At 39.5% G+C, this 15,437-nt stretch overlaps 1 protein-coding gene across 4 annotated transcripts in view; it reads right to left on the bottom strand.

Annotated features, from left to right (window-relative positions):
- The window catches only part of RAD51B (RAD51 paralog B), a 404,105-nt gene that overhangs the window by 135,988 nt on the left and 252,680 nt on the right, over positions 1-15,437 (bottom strand). For all 4 annotated transcript variants that reach the window (XM_033062473.1, XM_033062472.1, XM_033062475.2 and 1 more), the window contains exon 10: positions 325-403. In XM_033062473.1, coding sequence (XP_032918364.1) covers positions 325-403 — 79 coding nt within the window. The remainder of the gene's footprint in view (positions 1-324; positions 404-15,437) is intronic.

The following is a 15,437-nucleotide window of genomic DNA, read 5'->3' as shown; positions in this document are numbered from 1 at the left end:
ATGGGTGTGTTTCTCCTGAAGAAACCTATCCCATAAGACCCCATGTTACCCGAACCATTCCACCTTATCTTGGAGGAAACAGGGAGCTCTGGTTAATAATTTCAGGGCCCATTTCTAGACATGGCAATATACAAGAACTAATTTAGTATAATCCAAGAAAAAACAGTAAATTCAGCAGAACACTCCCCTTGTTAACCAGAATGTTTAAATGGGGGGGAATTAATTCGATATAAACATCCCTATTTTCAACAATAGTTGTTATCCACATTCAGTCTGCTTAAAATACTAATTGAAAAGGCAAACCAACCAGTGCTCTGGTCTTACCCTGGAGAACCAAGCCCGATTTCTCAATGGTGTAGAAAAAAGTGGAGAATGGAGCAACAGGGGATTTAGCAACCAGGAGCTGCAAAGCAAATGTATAATGTAAGTATGCATCTTTATAACACACTGATCAAAGCTCAAACCTGCAAAAACATCTCCTTAGATTTAACTTCCAGAAGTAGTAAAGTATACTTCAGAAATAACACATAGTTATTGATCTAGTCCTGTCACTTCTAAGTAGTTGAGATCTTCTCATAACATATATAGATCATGCTGCAATTTTAAAAGGATTTACAGGTCCTAAAAATATAACATCATGAAAGCAGTAAGTTTTGCTTGTCTTACTGGCATCCTCTTAAGTTTAACCATTCATGGAGGTTCACGTTTTTGCACTCAGAGATGATTTCAAACAGCACAGGCAATTTTTAATTGCCATTAGCCAATCCATGGATGTATCCCCTTGGCTTCTCCAAGGACTCCACCCACTGTCTTTATCCAGCCCCTGGAAGCAGCATGTCCACTCATGGGTCATCCATTGGGGATGGTAACACGCCATTGCCAAATACCTGGATGTTCTCTTCTGCAAAATGGGTAATGACCATGTCAAGCTTTATTCAAGGATCTTGCCCATGAAATATCAAATAGGAATTGGAATTCCCTCGGGGTGGGTATATTGCTCAATTGAATTTAGCTTAGTGTTAGGGTGACACCAGAAATAAACCAAGCTCTCTGGCTCCACTATGGTAGAACCATCCTCTGTGGAAGATGAGCTGCAGCAGAACTGCAAAGACAGAAATGGGCTTGTTAGCAGAGTAGGGAATGTGGGACCTACAGGTGGCAAACTCACACAAATGTGACAAGTTTTATTGCTTGCCTGTTTCATTTTTACTCACTGCCAAGGACTGTTCCTTCACAGCTTGCCTAAAATAACCCTCATTCTGTCACCTGCATGAAAGTGACATTTTACTGACAAATTTAATACGCTCTGCCCAAAATGTGATCAGCACAAACACTGATCTGACGATGCCCACGTGGCCCTGCAGACGTCCCTGATAGCAGTGGCTGAAGCAGAGAGCCTGCTGCTGCTCTGCCTCCAGCACAGAGCTGCTGAATAAACCTGAAACATGGTTGTCACCTCTTCCACAGCTAGAAAAGGCTGGGATCTGGAAATCAGCCCTCTCAGTGGTAGCCCTGTACTCTGGGAGAGCCTTCTTGCTTTCCCATTCCCTGGGGACATGGTTTGGGTGGATGGTTTCCCTTCAGCTCCTGCTGAGCTTCAGCAGGACCAGTCTGGCAGAGCCTGAGCTGTGAGAGCTGAGGACACAGAGCCCACCTGCCACCTTCCCTTCAGTGCACTGATTCCATCCAAGCCCTCCATGAGGCCTGTCAAGCAGTGTGCTGTGGAACCTCACACACCTCAGTGCCCAAATTCCCAAAGGCAGCCTTCTCTCAGACACATCCAAATGCAGATAAAAATCCCATTATCTCCAAAGGGCATGCCCTAATTCTGCCAAACATTCGAGCACTTGTAAGGGTCACTGCGTATGAATTTTGGTTGGTGTGCCTATCAGTCAGTGAGGAAACAGTGAGCACATTTTACAAAGTCCAAGAGAGACTACAAGGAAAACGAGGAAGTTCATGTTCACCAAAACTGTTCACATTCCCCTGCAAAGTCAGACAGTATTGAATAACATATGGACATACAGAACTGGGACGTTTATTCCTAAGTGTAAGAATAGCAATATGAAGCACCAGAAATTTGAGCTCTGCAGTGTCTTTGAGTATCCAAAAGATTTGACAGCAAAATCTGCTGCAGCATCAAGGCTCATGTGATTTTCCTGTAACACTTTAAATGCTAAGGGTGTCTGTAGAGTAGGTAGTTTCATTTGTATTTGTATGTAGTCTGCAGACAGGACCATACTTAGACGCTTAGACCTGCAACTCTTTGTCATTTGATCCTTATCTTATCCAGGTTGAATAAAAAATGTTCCCATATCTGATTCTCCAAACATAATCATTATTACCTACAGCTAGCAAACATTTTTATGAGCTTCAGCATTTAAACCAAACATAATCTCCTTTCTTCTTTGAAAGTGCAAAATAAAGGAAAGCACATAAAGATCACAAATACAGTTGGAGAACATCAGACCAGTCCAAATGTCAATGTTTTCCTTTCTGTTTTATGAAGCTGGCAAAACCACCTCAGGATATGATACTATGAATACTTTGTGAATACTCCAAGTAGGATAACTGCTGTAGTAGCAATTTCCCCTCTTCCATGTTAATTACCATTCTTCTTGGGATTGTCTTCTGGAGAAAAGAGGGGCAAGTCACATCCCACACGCCCGACGCACTCTAATAAAACCTCAATTCCCTTGCCTGTCATTATCACAGAATCACAGAATAAGCTGAGCTGGAAAGGATGCACAAGGATCATGGAATCCAACTCCCAGCTCTGCACAGGGCCATCCCCAAGAGTCACACCCTGTGCCTGAGGGCATTGTCCTAAACACTTCTTGAACTTGAACAGGTTTGGTGCTGTGACCATTGCCCTGGGGAGCCTGTTCCAGTGCCCAACCATCCTCTGTATGGAGAACCTTATTCCAACAGCTAACCTTAACCATCCCCGACACAACTTCCTCAGGTCCTGTCACTGTTTACCACAGAGACAGCAGGAGGAAGACTGCCAGGAGGAAAGTTGAGTGAAGAGGAGTTACCTCCAGGTGCTTCACACAATCCTTCAGCTCAGAAAACACAAGGGAGAGGATAGGGTGGAAAAACTGTGCAAACACTCAGGTACAGTCTCCCACAACAGCTGGCTGTTTAAATGGAAAGGTCTGAAGTGAAACAGTTGCAATTCTGACATCTAAGGTCAAATTTTTGGGATTCCATGCACTACTATGCACATAAATACTAACCTATATACGCATGTGCACTAGGCACAGTTATACGTGCACATGGATAGACATTCAAATAATTCTATGTACACTCTGTTACTGCATTTTTATTCAGTTACAATATGTGCATAGCTATGAATAGCAATGAAAAAATATAATAAATCACATCCTTTCAGCAGCACATCACAGGGCCCCTCTGAAAGGCAACTGCTGCACAGCTACATCTGAGACTCTGAATTAGTTTCCTTTACAGTGAAATGGAAACAGCTCAGAGTATTCAAAGGTATTGCTTGATTTTAAATGTTTGCCCACTGAGAAAAAGGACCTTTAAAATGCAACTGCATATTTCACAACCAGATAGAGTACCTAAAATTCATTTTTATACCATCAAATTATAGTATTTAACATAACATTAGAAAAAGAAGGAAATATGTATTTAAATTTGTTTTTCAAGCAAAACAAAAAAAACCTGCAAAAGTTCATTGCAAACTATTCTCTAGCTGGAACAGTCAACATAATTTAGGTTCTTATATAGAGGAAAAGAACTGATAAAGCATGGAAGGAAATACATATTAAAAAAATAATTTTGAAGGCCAGGAAGTGGAAGTATAAATCATGGAATACCAAAATTCAAGGTAATGTCAACTCTGGAAAGATTATCAACAATAGCAAAAAGGAAATAAAAGTTAGATTTGTAATTTAATGACATTGGAATAGTGATTAAATATATTTCTAGATATCAGTGAAAAAAATAATAATTTTTCCTCAAGTAGGACAATACTGAAAAAGAAGAAAAGGTAGGTAATGGGAATTACCCATATCACATTGATAAAGAAATAACAACTGAGTGGAATGAAAACTCCAGGAATGTAGCACATTTGGCAGAAATACATAATCTCTACTGAAAAACCATTCTAAGAAACAGCATGTGAATTTAAGTCCAATAGCTAATATTTGACACTTTTCTATGAACTTGATTCAACGTAACTGAGAATCAGAAAACTTAGTCCCCCTAAAAGAAGAGGGGAAAAAAGTAAACTAGTGAGTTGATGCCTGTAACCTGATAGTACCATGCAGGGCTTTAGAAGAAATTTTGAAGTGAGGAATGACACAACTTGGATGCAGGACTCAAAGGCACAATAAGTAAATTGGCTGATGATACTAAATTGTGAGGAGCTGTTGACTCCCTCAGAGACAGGGAGGCCCTACAAAGAAGTCTTGGAAATGTAGGGGACTGGGCAATCACCAAGTTCAACAATGAAGAATGCCAGATTCTGCACCTGGGATGGGCAACCCTGGATGTACAGACAGACTGGGGAATGAGAGGCTGGGAAGCAGTGCCACAGAAAGGGACCTGGGGCTCCTGGTCTGTGGCAAGTGAACATGAGTCAGCAGTGCCCTGGCAGCCAGGAGGGCCAAGTGTGTCCTGGGGTTCATCAGGCACAGCATCACAGCTGGGCAAGGGAGGGGATTGTCCTGCTCTGCTCTGAGCTGGGGCAGCCTCACCTCCAGTGCTGGGGGCAGTTTGGGGTGCACAGTGTAAGAAGTACATAAAGCTATAAGAGAGCGCCCAAAGGTGGGCTACAAAGATTGTGAAGCAACTTGAGGGGAATATGAATGAGGAGCAGCTGAGGTCACTTGGTGTGTTCATTCTGGAGAAGAGGAGACTGAGCGGGGACCTCACGGCAGTTTACAACTTCCTCATGAGGGGAAGAAGAGGGGCAGGCACCAATGTCTTCCCTCTGGTGACCAGTGACAGAATGGAATGGCTGAAGTTGTGTCAGAGAGGTTTAGGTCAGATATTATAACAAAATTCTTCATACAGAGGGTGGCATCTCAGGCACATGATGTGATCCTTGGGGTGTCCTGTGCAGGGCCAGGGGCTGGACTCCGTGATCCTTATGAGTTCCTTCCAACTCCTGTGAACTAAAGTCTTGGAAAATGGGGTAACAGAAAACATGGATGTCATGCCAGACATACATGACATCCTTCTTTGTTTTTTTTAGAAGTCCGATATAAATCTGAACTCATCTCTTTGGATCTCCGTAAAGCTTTTAACACTGCTAAATGGGAACTGGTAATGAAGAAAACAAGGATAAGCACAGAAACTGTAAGATAAAAGAGGAAACAGTCAGTTACTGGAAAGAAGACACTTCCTGGGTGTACCTGAGATACTAATATCTCACTTAGATTGATCCATAAGGCGATGGAGTCAAGACAGCGGCAGCCCCAGTTGTACAGTGCACCACCAGATACATCTGGTAAAACTAGGGACACCTGGACATTTCTGTACAAGGCACCAGCATGGTTTAATCTGGGAGACCGTGTACAGTACAGGTCACTTATGAACCCAGACTGCAAGAGATGGGTTGTATGCTGGTGAGGAGACTGGAGTGCTCATCTGAGATGGCACTAGAAAAATCTTAGTGAATCTGGCAAAAATGAAGACTGATAATGTCTGTGTGTGCAAGAATGGGAGAGAGGAAATGAGAGAATGAAGAAAGAGAAGAACTTATCAAACTGACAACACTGGCAGAAGAATAGATTTGCAGCCATGAAGACATCTTGGCTGGATATTTTAAAGTTCATAACTATCAATAAAGTGAGACTCTAGAAGAGTCTTCAACTCAAAGAGGCAAAGCAATGTGTACTAACATCGTCCTGTGACGGCCGACATGCAACTAAGGATCTTTGTGGTGTGCTGGTTTTCAAATACAGAATCTGTAATTTAAAGTCTTCTCATCTCTATCTTTTGGTACGCATCTGCCTCTCTCCATAAGATTTCTAACAGCCACCTGAGGATGTGGAGAACACATGGGATCTTCCAGAATAACTCAAAAGCAGACAGCACAGGCAGAATAGGAATTTATAAAACTCGCATATATTCAAGTATGTCTTGTTCCAATTCTAAATCACTCCTGGCTGAAAACTGGGGGGAGTACAGAGAGATGTATTATCTGAACCTGGATCTGAATCCAGAATTATTTAATAACAAGTTGAAACACAGACCTCTTTCCAGAATCTTACTTCATAAAACTTAAGATCATGAACCTAAATTTTCAGCCCAACATATAAGGTTTCCTCAGTTCCTTTTTCACTTCAGGAAAAGAAAGGAAAATAGAACTCCGCTAATGTTCCTGATGTATGTAAAGAAATTTATTGCACTGTTTCCAAACCAGATAAGTGAAAGACACACCTTTAGTGATAAGAATTATTTAATCATGGAATCAAAAATGAATCCAGGCCCCACTAATTCTTTTTCCTATTAACATTTCAGTGCCATTAAAGTTGCACTAAAAGTAGTAAACATTTTGAGATGAGTAAACAGTAAGGTAATAGGCTAAAGAAATTAACAGGTATTTTGATTACAAAAATAATTTCTAAAATAGTGAAATTAATAGAAAACAGGCATAGAAAAATGATGAAACAGTACTGAGTTTTTCTAATTCATTCTATGGTACTTTGAAAATGCTCTCCATGAGATACCCATAAGCTTCTAAAATGGAATGTAAAATCCATCTGCAGTTATTCATATGCTGCTGTCCCTATAAAGAGCAAATGATAGAGATAGATGAAGGAAGTAAAAATGAAAGCAATTTCAAGTTTTGCCAAGTCCAACCTCTTTAAAATGGTCAAATCTTAGTTTCCTTTCTTTTCTTTCTAGCGTCACATTTCCCTGTCAAGAGGTTTGTAATAAATATTTATTATTTGACAACAATGTAGAATAAATATTAAATGACTGCAAAATTATTTCTGCCATGAGGTATGCTAAGAACACCAATGTACTATGTAAGAGGAAATATATCACCTTGATGAAAAATGAATAGAAATTGGATAGATGCCATTAGATTAGACAAAGGAAGATAAATATGAGACAAGCAGAGCAGCTGGGAAACAAAAGGCTTAGAGAGAATTGATGATGACAGCAGAAATATTGTACATTAACATTTGTTTTAGTTAGGGAAAGCATTTTTAATAATACATTTTTCTGTTTATAAGCTTTATGGAAGAGATGAATCACAGAATTGATTGCAGAAGCCCAGAAGAAAATAGTAATTGTTGGGAAAACACCTCCTGTCAATAGCAAAGAAAGTGATGAATTGGAAAATATATTGGATGAACTTTCAGAAGGATCCTGACAACCAGAAATCAAGCCAATGTCCTGACAAAAAAAAAAGTAAAGATTATGAAGGGGACAGTCTTATATCAAATTAGTTATTAAAATGCCAGGATGATAAACTACCAAACAGTGAAATAACAAGATGATTTTGACTGAGCTATCAACTCTCACATGATTGAAAAATGTTGATTTTATAATGGAAAACTAATTATTTTAACAAAACTAATGGACTAAGATATTTCAATGAAACACTCAAGAAAATCAGCTGTCTTAACATTTAATACATCATTTCAATTTAGACTGGGAAAACAATCACTTTTGTCCCTATTTTTATGGAAACTATTACAACAAATTGGTTTTTAGCAATGACTGAGAAACATGAATAAAACTATTTGAAGCCTCCTTTAAAGTATGTCAGTTTCTTACCAATGAACAAATTCTTCTCTTTTGATTTTTTTCTATGTCAAGCTTTTTCTTAACACTACCCTTTCTCCTAGACTCATATTATTCTTGTCTATTGTACTGACAAAATGCATATACATGCACTAGGGACTGAATGAAAAGCAAATCTACATTTACAGCCAATAAATATTTTGGAATTCAGGTCTACTGACTGAATATCAGAGACCTGTGAAAGGAGTCTGGCTCTCATGACGCTTGTGGCCCTTACTGAAACAATGCTGGCTTGCTGGGATATTTTGCTAATTCATGTCGCTGTCCTGTTGCAGTGAACAAGTTTTGCTAATAGCTGGTGCATTTCAGGAGAACTCTTCAGTAACACCACATTCACTTGAAAGAGCATTAGAATTGAGAAGGCGGCCTTCACCACTGACAGGGTCACTCAACAGGGAGAATACTATCTCTCAAGGTTTGATTAGACTCATGTACTAATAAAATCAGTGCTAAGCTAGCTAAACAAATCTTTCCCATAATTGTGCCAAATTGACTGGGTGGACAATCTTCACGCCAGAATTTCCCTTCTTATTGTAGATCAGAAGGGTTGTTTTTTCAGCTGCAATAGAGCCCAGGAAAAAGCCAGTAAGGAAAACAACAAAGTTGATTTTGCATCAGATATCCCAGCAGACTTCGTAAGTGTTTTTTCTGCCCTCCCTTCTGCTCCTTCCTAGGCCCAGTGTGCCGGAATTTGATATACTCTAGAAATGAAAGCAGCAGTCCTTATTCTGCAGATCGTTTACTTTTCAGCAGGAGCTGCAGCCCAGTTCCCAGGGCTGTTTCTCAGTCCCACAGCTCCCACTGCCTCCAGCCCACCAGAAAGGTACCCAAGGAGAGAACCAACAGTTCCCTAAAGGGCATCAACACCGTGGTGGCATAAAGGCTTCATAGAGTTGCTCCCCACTCCCCCTTTACATTGAAGCATCCTTTAGGGCAATGGGATGGCTTTTTACAACATAAGAGAAAAAACTGTTGTGTTTCCTGCCAAGACTTACTAAACACCAATGCTTATTGGACCTTGGAGCTCTCTGAGGCTTCAGTCCTGCCATGGGTTCTGATTTCACTTGGGAGATAACTGTCCCTTGTTGCAAGCAGAGTGACCCTAATGCCTTTCCAGTGTTAGGGTGGGAAAAAAAGTAGTTTAGGTCTCCTGCAATCATTTACTAAGCTCATGAGATATATCTATATATAAACTGATCTCTGATGGCAAATGATTCTTCAGATAACAACATTTTGTGCTTATATGAAAATCTACAGATTTTCTAAAGGCCTTAGAAGGGTGGGGAAAAAATAACCCCATTATGCACTTGGGTAAATTGAAGCTCAGAAATTAAATACAGTCTTAAAGATTTTATAGCTGATATCAGTACCAAAATCTGAATAACTATTAAATCCTATTGCCTTCATTATTTGAATTTATCAGGATTTTGTGTTTTCTTACAGAAACAATTATGCCTTGCTTTGTATCTTCCTTCAAACCCCACTGCAAGCAAAAGCTCTCTTTGCACAAATTTCCCCCTTTCAAGCAGTAGAAAGCTCAGCCACTCCAGCTGTACTGTCTGCACCTGTATACTTGTCAGTAAGAAAGGCTACAGGCTGGGCAGGCTGTGCAATTATTGGGAATAAGGATGTAAACCAGACAGGCTGAGGAAAAAGATATATGCAGCCATTCTTCAGTCTTCTCAAACATCTAGACCCCATACATGTATTCTCTCTGTTTAAAAAAAAAAAAACAAACAAACAAAAAAACGGTGGGGGTAGATTGAAACAGGGCATGCTTAAGTTCTGAGCACTAGAGTGGGGCTACAAACATGCACCAGTACTGAGAGTAGATGTGGAGTCCCTACAGCTTTCATAAATTCACAGAAAGAGAAAAGAAATTAAAAACCAAAAATCATTTGGATTAAAATGATTTCTTATGAAACTATAATTTAATTAAAATTTAATTTGTGCCACACATAGCACCTGGGAGATGTGGTTCTCTGAAGTCCAGCTGTTTGAAAAAGCTTTCATCAAGGTCAAGTTAATGGGCCACAACTCAGTAAAATTCTTTATAGAGCAGTTTAAATGGATTCTATCTCCTCTTTCCCCACAAGAAAATCCCACCCAGAGGAAACTGTTTAGGAACAACTTTCCTTTCTAGTATTTTATGGAAAAGCAACAATGGCAGCTAGAGACAATTTATGAGAAGCATCCCATAAATCCAAACCAATTAGTGCAGAAAAGTAGGCAGATGGAGTTTGTGCACATCCTAAAAATGTCCATTAGCACACATCTGGGAAAAACAGCAGAGTGAATGGACTCAAAAGGCAACTGACCATCCTGCTGTCATCTCAATCCCTCAAAATGCAGCAGAACATCTGTTTATTTTCTTTTATTACAATGCATACAAATTTTATATATTAAAAACATCACTAAGAATGCAAAGCCAAGAATTCCCTGTTTATCATCTTAAGAAAAAGTGAGGGAGGGAGAAATGCAGATGCACTCAAAGACATTTTTACAGGGAAACCAGCAACCATGGGTGCTGATTTGAGTAAGAAAATTAATGAAGATAAAGTCTTCAAAAGCTCAGGAAAACAGGAAATTGATTCAGCATGGGAGAAAGAATTCAAAGAAATCTCTATCCTGAAATATCAGCATAACACATTAACAAATGTAAATGAATATCAAAAAGATCAAACTTTCTCAGCCAAATTCCAACAAATTACATTTAATTATAAGAGTCAGTGCTAGTGCTAGTATGAAGCAGAGCTTTTGAAATATTTAAAACAAATCTCCAGAAATATGTAAGAACAGCCAAATTTCAGATAAATTACTTCTTCTCTTTTTGTTTCATCCTGGCAATAACATCTAGAGTGTGATCATATATTCTTTTGTGTAAGCCTAGGCAGACCACTTCACTTTCCTCTCTATGCTCCACTCTCAGACATGGATAATTAAAAAGAATTAATTCTGCTCCTCTATATTTCCTATGTGAAATTATTTAGGCTGCTTATATACCTAAGTCCCAGCTTACATTTATGTTAAGCATATGCTCCTAATTCAATTACCAACAGTTTTATTATTTATGCTAGATATTAATCTTAAAGAAGTACCAGGAATTCTGGGACATCATGGTCTTGCCCATGGTAACACAAATATGTGATAATGAAAAAAAGTGAGGATTACTTATCCAGTGTGAAGGCTAGAAGTGCAAGTGAGATAGAAGCATTTTCTAGTATTTTTTACTTGCCTTTTCTAAATCAGCATTTCACCTCAGGCAGACCTGGACTGGTGATGTTCTGGCTGTACACTCTATGATCCTAAGAGTACATAACAGTAGTCAGTGACTGCTTGCACTTTGTGCAACCTCAAATTCTTCCCCAAGTAGAGGTCAGTTGAGTTGCTTAGGTGGCCAGAGAGGTGGCCAGATGGTTGAAAAGCTGAGCTGAGGAGACACCATGCAAAGAAGCTGAGGTGCTGAGATTCTGCTTTGCAGCACCAGACAACAGGACATTCAGGAAGCAGTACTAGTGTCTGAGCTCCCAACTCTTAATGATGGCAGTAGATACTCTCAATAGCTGTGGACAAAATAGGACCTTTTACAAAAGGCAAAAAAAAAAAGCTCTCAGAGCAGTTTGTTAGTGCAGTTCTTCCTATAGTAATGAATAACAGTCGCAGGCAATGACTCCAGTAAAAATAAACCATCATTGCAGGCACATGTGGCTGGGCTTACTCCCACAGGAGACATTCAATACTTGCAAAGGAAAGAAATGGAAGGAAAACAAACAAAAGGAGGAGATAGAAATGAAAACCAAGAATCTTTTAAGAATAGAGGAGAAATAGAGAGGACAAGGCCAGGAAATAGGACACTGAAAATCTCAAGCCTGCTATACCTGGCTGGCTTCAGGTGTTCCTTATAAAAAGCAATATATGTATAGAGCACTTATTCACAATGTCAGGAACTGAGAATGAGGGTTCATGAGTATTCTTCCTAACTTTGCCACTGCTTTTTGAGCAACTACATGAAAATCATGCAAGGACATAAGACGCCTGCAGCAACTTTACTGTATTCATTTTCTGCCAGGTAGGCACAGCTCCAGAGGTACCCTACTTTCCTGTGCCCAAGGCTACAATCCAGAAGGATCAATAAGCAACAGCTCTATCTCTTTTCTGTGGGGTCAGTTCCTCCCCCTCTCATAAAACCAGAACAAAGGCATGCGTTTTGGCTGAGCCTATCCAGGCAGTTGCTAGCAACAGATGACCAGTCTGCAAATTGTTTCAGTTTTTGTGGTGTGCCAGACATTGGATTTCAAGCGAGAGAGGTCAGCATGAAATATGTAGTGCCATTTAGGCATGGTTTTAGCATCAGGTACTATAATGAGGAGCTCTAACTATCCTTGGACTGACCAAACAACTCCAGGGGAAGAAAATAATCAAAATCTCAAATGAGTATCAAAGAAAAACATAGAGAACAGAACCAAAATTTTCCAAAGTGAACTGTCCTGATGTGCTCCAGAGCAACAATTGTCCTGAATGCAATAGGCCAAAGCTAACAAAATGCTGCTTTTCCTTAGCTGTCCTTTCCCAGATTGCCAGCACATTCCTGAGCCCTTATAACCAGAGAGCCTTTTCTTGCCTGATGTACTTAACAATAATTTCAGTGGCAGGGAACTGCACTACCCAGGCAAACAGCAAGTTTTAATTGGAAAAAAAAAATGAAATCCCACATATGTATTCAGATGGTGTCTGAACTGCAGCAGCATGGCCAGGGAACTGCACAAAAACAAGCTGCCTCCAGTTTACTTCGCTGAAGTCAGACTTCTGGTGAAAGTTCCCCAGGGTGAAATACAGGGAAGGTATGCAGGGTAGTCAGCTCCCTTCAGCTCATGAAACACCAGACTCTATGAAATCCCTTTCCTCAGAAGGATTTTCTGTCACCCTGCCACATGCCTTATTCCCTAGTTTGTAACATGGATTTTGTCACCTTTTCTGTTTCCGAGTGTCTCCTAATTTTCCCAGTGGAGAGTCCTCTATAGGCCAGGAAACTTCACAAGAACTTGGCCATGATGATATCCTATGCTATAATACTTTTGAGGCTCAAAGCCCTGATAATTGTCCAATATGAAGGGTAATTCAGGAGAAAACGCTTGTAGCTTTTATTAAGCAGGAAAACAGCCAGCCAGCAAGAGTGTCCTGCTTACCACAATAAAAAACTGCCAAGAAAAGGGATCTGAGGATGGTGCTGTGGCAGGATAAAGTAGCTGGGCAACATAAACACAGACTCCTATGGGAACTCTCTTATGTGCAAGTTGTGATCACTCGTGAGATTTACAGTACACCAGTAGTGAGAAGAACAGAAAATAATCTATGTAGCTTTTCAGAGCCTCGCATACTGTCCCATTTCACTCTAGTTCTGTCAATAAGAAAAAAACTAAAGGATACAACATTTATTTACAATACATATTGGAACACTGCTTTATCCCAGAGATCTTGTGTCCCAAATTGTGAAGGATCCCTAAGGGAGTACCAGTACAATACCACCAGAACAGCTCTTCTCAGAATACATGGCTGCTTCCACCCGCCTGCCAGACATGACTGGAAGAGATGGGACCAGCAGGGAGCACAGCTGGGAAGCCCAGGAGCTGCACACTTTCTTCTCCAGACAGCCACATGTTCAGACAGAGATGCCACTGGTTCCTCTGCCCATGTCACTGCATGGAGCAAATCAGCTTGGTGTAATTCAGCAGTACAACATGAGGAATGTACATTCCTAAGTATGTGCATTGCCATCATGATTTATTAATTTGATTATTCTTCTAATATCTATAATAATTTTAGCAACACACCTCTTCTACAGATAAAACATTATCTGCCGTAAATTCAACTTCAATGCCTGTTTCTATGGTGTCTCAAACCTTTATTTAAACAATACTCATTCCTTCTTTAAATTTCTTTTGGTTTTCTATATGATGAAAAACACCATTATTATTTATAAATTGAAAGAAAATGAATCCATTGTAAAATAACATCAGAAGTGGGTTCTTCCTGTTCTCCACTCATAGGTTCTGGACATTAATTAAAACAAGTCTCCTTCCTTAAGGTAAAGGCATAATCCTAAATTCCCAGACTTGGGCCAAAAAGCTTGGGATTCAACCAAGTTAAAGTCCTAGATCATAGCATAAATATTCTTTACCCTCACTAGTGACTGCAAAATGCCTTTGACATGAAACAAACAAAGCCCCTTTCCAACTCTTTTTGTGTGTTCACTTTGTTCCGTTCCTAAAAGCAAAGTCCCTGGAGACAAGCTAACACAACACTGCTAATTTCACACGTGAGAGGCAGAAATATTATGCAAAGCCTCAGCAGAGTGTATTTTAGAGTCCACTGGGTATCACACAACAAGGACAAGAAAAAGAGTCATGCTAACAGATCTGTGAGCTAATATATAAAGGTGCAATATGTGTGCTTTTGGAGTACTGTCACGCTCCACTGATGCTAAAAAAAAAGGTGATAGAGTTAATTTAAAATTTAATTTCAACCTTTCTACAAGAGTCAGATTTTCTCCAGCAAGAACATTATTGGGAGAAAATTTACTAATGAATTGGAAACCACTGGTCTTATAAACATCATCTGTATTGCTGAATGTACAACTGCTGAATAACAAAATTCTAGAAAAACTTTTCTCTGACAAACATGAACTGTTCTAAAAGGCTTTGTTTACATTTCTACAGGGCAGTGGATACCCAAGAAACCCCAGCAGGCAAACATTCTTGTTCCAATGCATGGCACAGATGCACTAAAGACTAGTCAGTCCTTTAAGACCTGAAATATTGCTTTATAACCCATCAGGTCTGAAATTTTTGATGACAATATGCCACAAACAATGATCAGTAGGTTAAGAAATCTTTTTTATGTTTGGAGAAGAAACAGAAGCAAAGATCATGTGTAATGATCACTGTTTTCACAAAATTGCTGGGAGCAGCATTTATAGCTCTTAGATATTCTCTTGCACGGGGATTATGCGCGGAAAATTCAGACTTTAGGGATCCTAACTACATATGAACTTTTCTAAAGTTTTGTCATGTTCAAAGGACCAAAATGTAGCTGTTACAAAGAAAATGCAAAAATGTAGGGAAAAAAAATTCTCAAGCTACTATTTCCTGCAGTGGCACCGAAATGGCAACCTTTAGTACACGTCTTGTAGTAAGTTGTTTATCTTTCTTTTATATATTTAATACCAATTTAATATCTGGTATTATCTTAGTAAGTTATTTCAAATGAGATGGCCATTATAAGATCACATGCAAGAAGCAAGACAAAAAAGTATGAAAAAAGGAGAAAAAATTTGTTTCCTCTTCTTATTGATATGAAATGTACCACATCCAGCTGTAAATATCAACACAAGAGAAGATTAGTGATTTTTTATCTGTAGCTTGAGATGACTGTGGGTACAGAGTTTTATATTACTGTTAGATAGATAAATAAAGACGGATTCTAAAAGAAGCAAGTTCAGTGACGTACGGTGAAAAAAAAAACATATCACTTGGACCAGAACCATCGATGTGCTGAAAAAAAGTCAGTGCTGGCTCAGACATGATAAGGTTTCACTGGCTCAGACTCCAAACCAAACCTTCTTGACACTGTCAGCTCTCCACAAGGCC

The sequence above is a fragment of the Catharus ustulatus genome, chromosome 6 (assembly GCF_009819885.2).
Source record: "Catharus ustulatus isolate bCatUst1 chromosome 6, bCatUst1.pri.v2, whole genome shotgun sequence".
NCBI lineage: Eukaryota > Metazoa > Chordata > Aves > Passeriformes > Turdidae > Catharus > Catharus ustulatus.
Note: the sequence above shows the minus strand (reverse complement) of the source record. Positions and strands in the feature narration are given on the sequence as shown.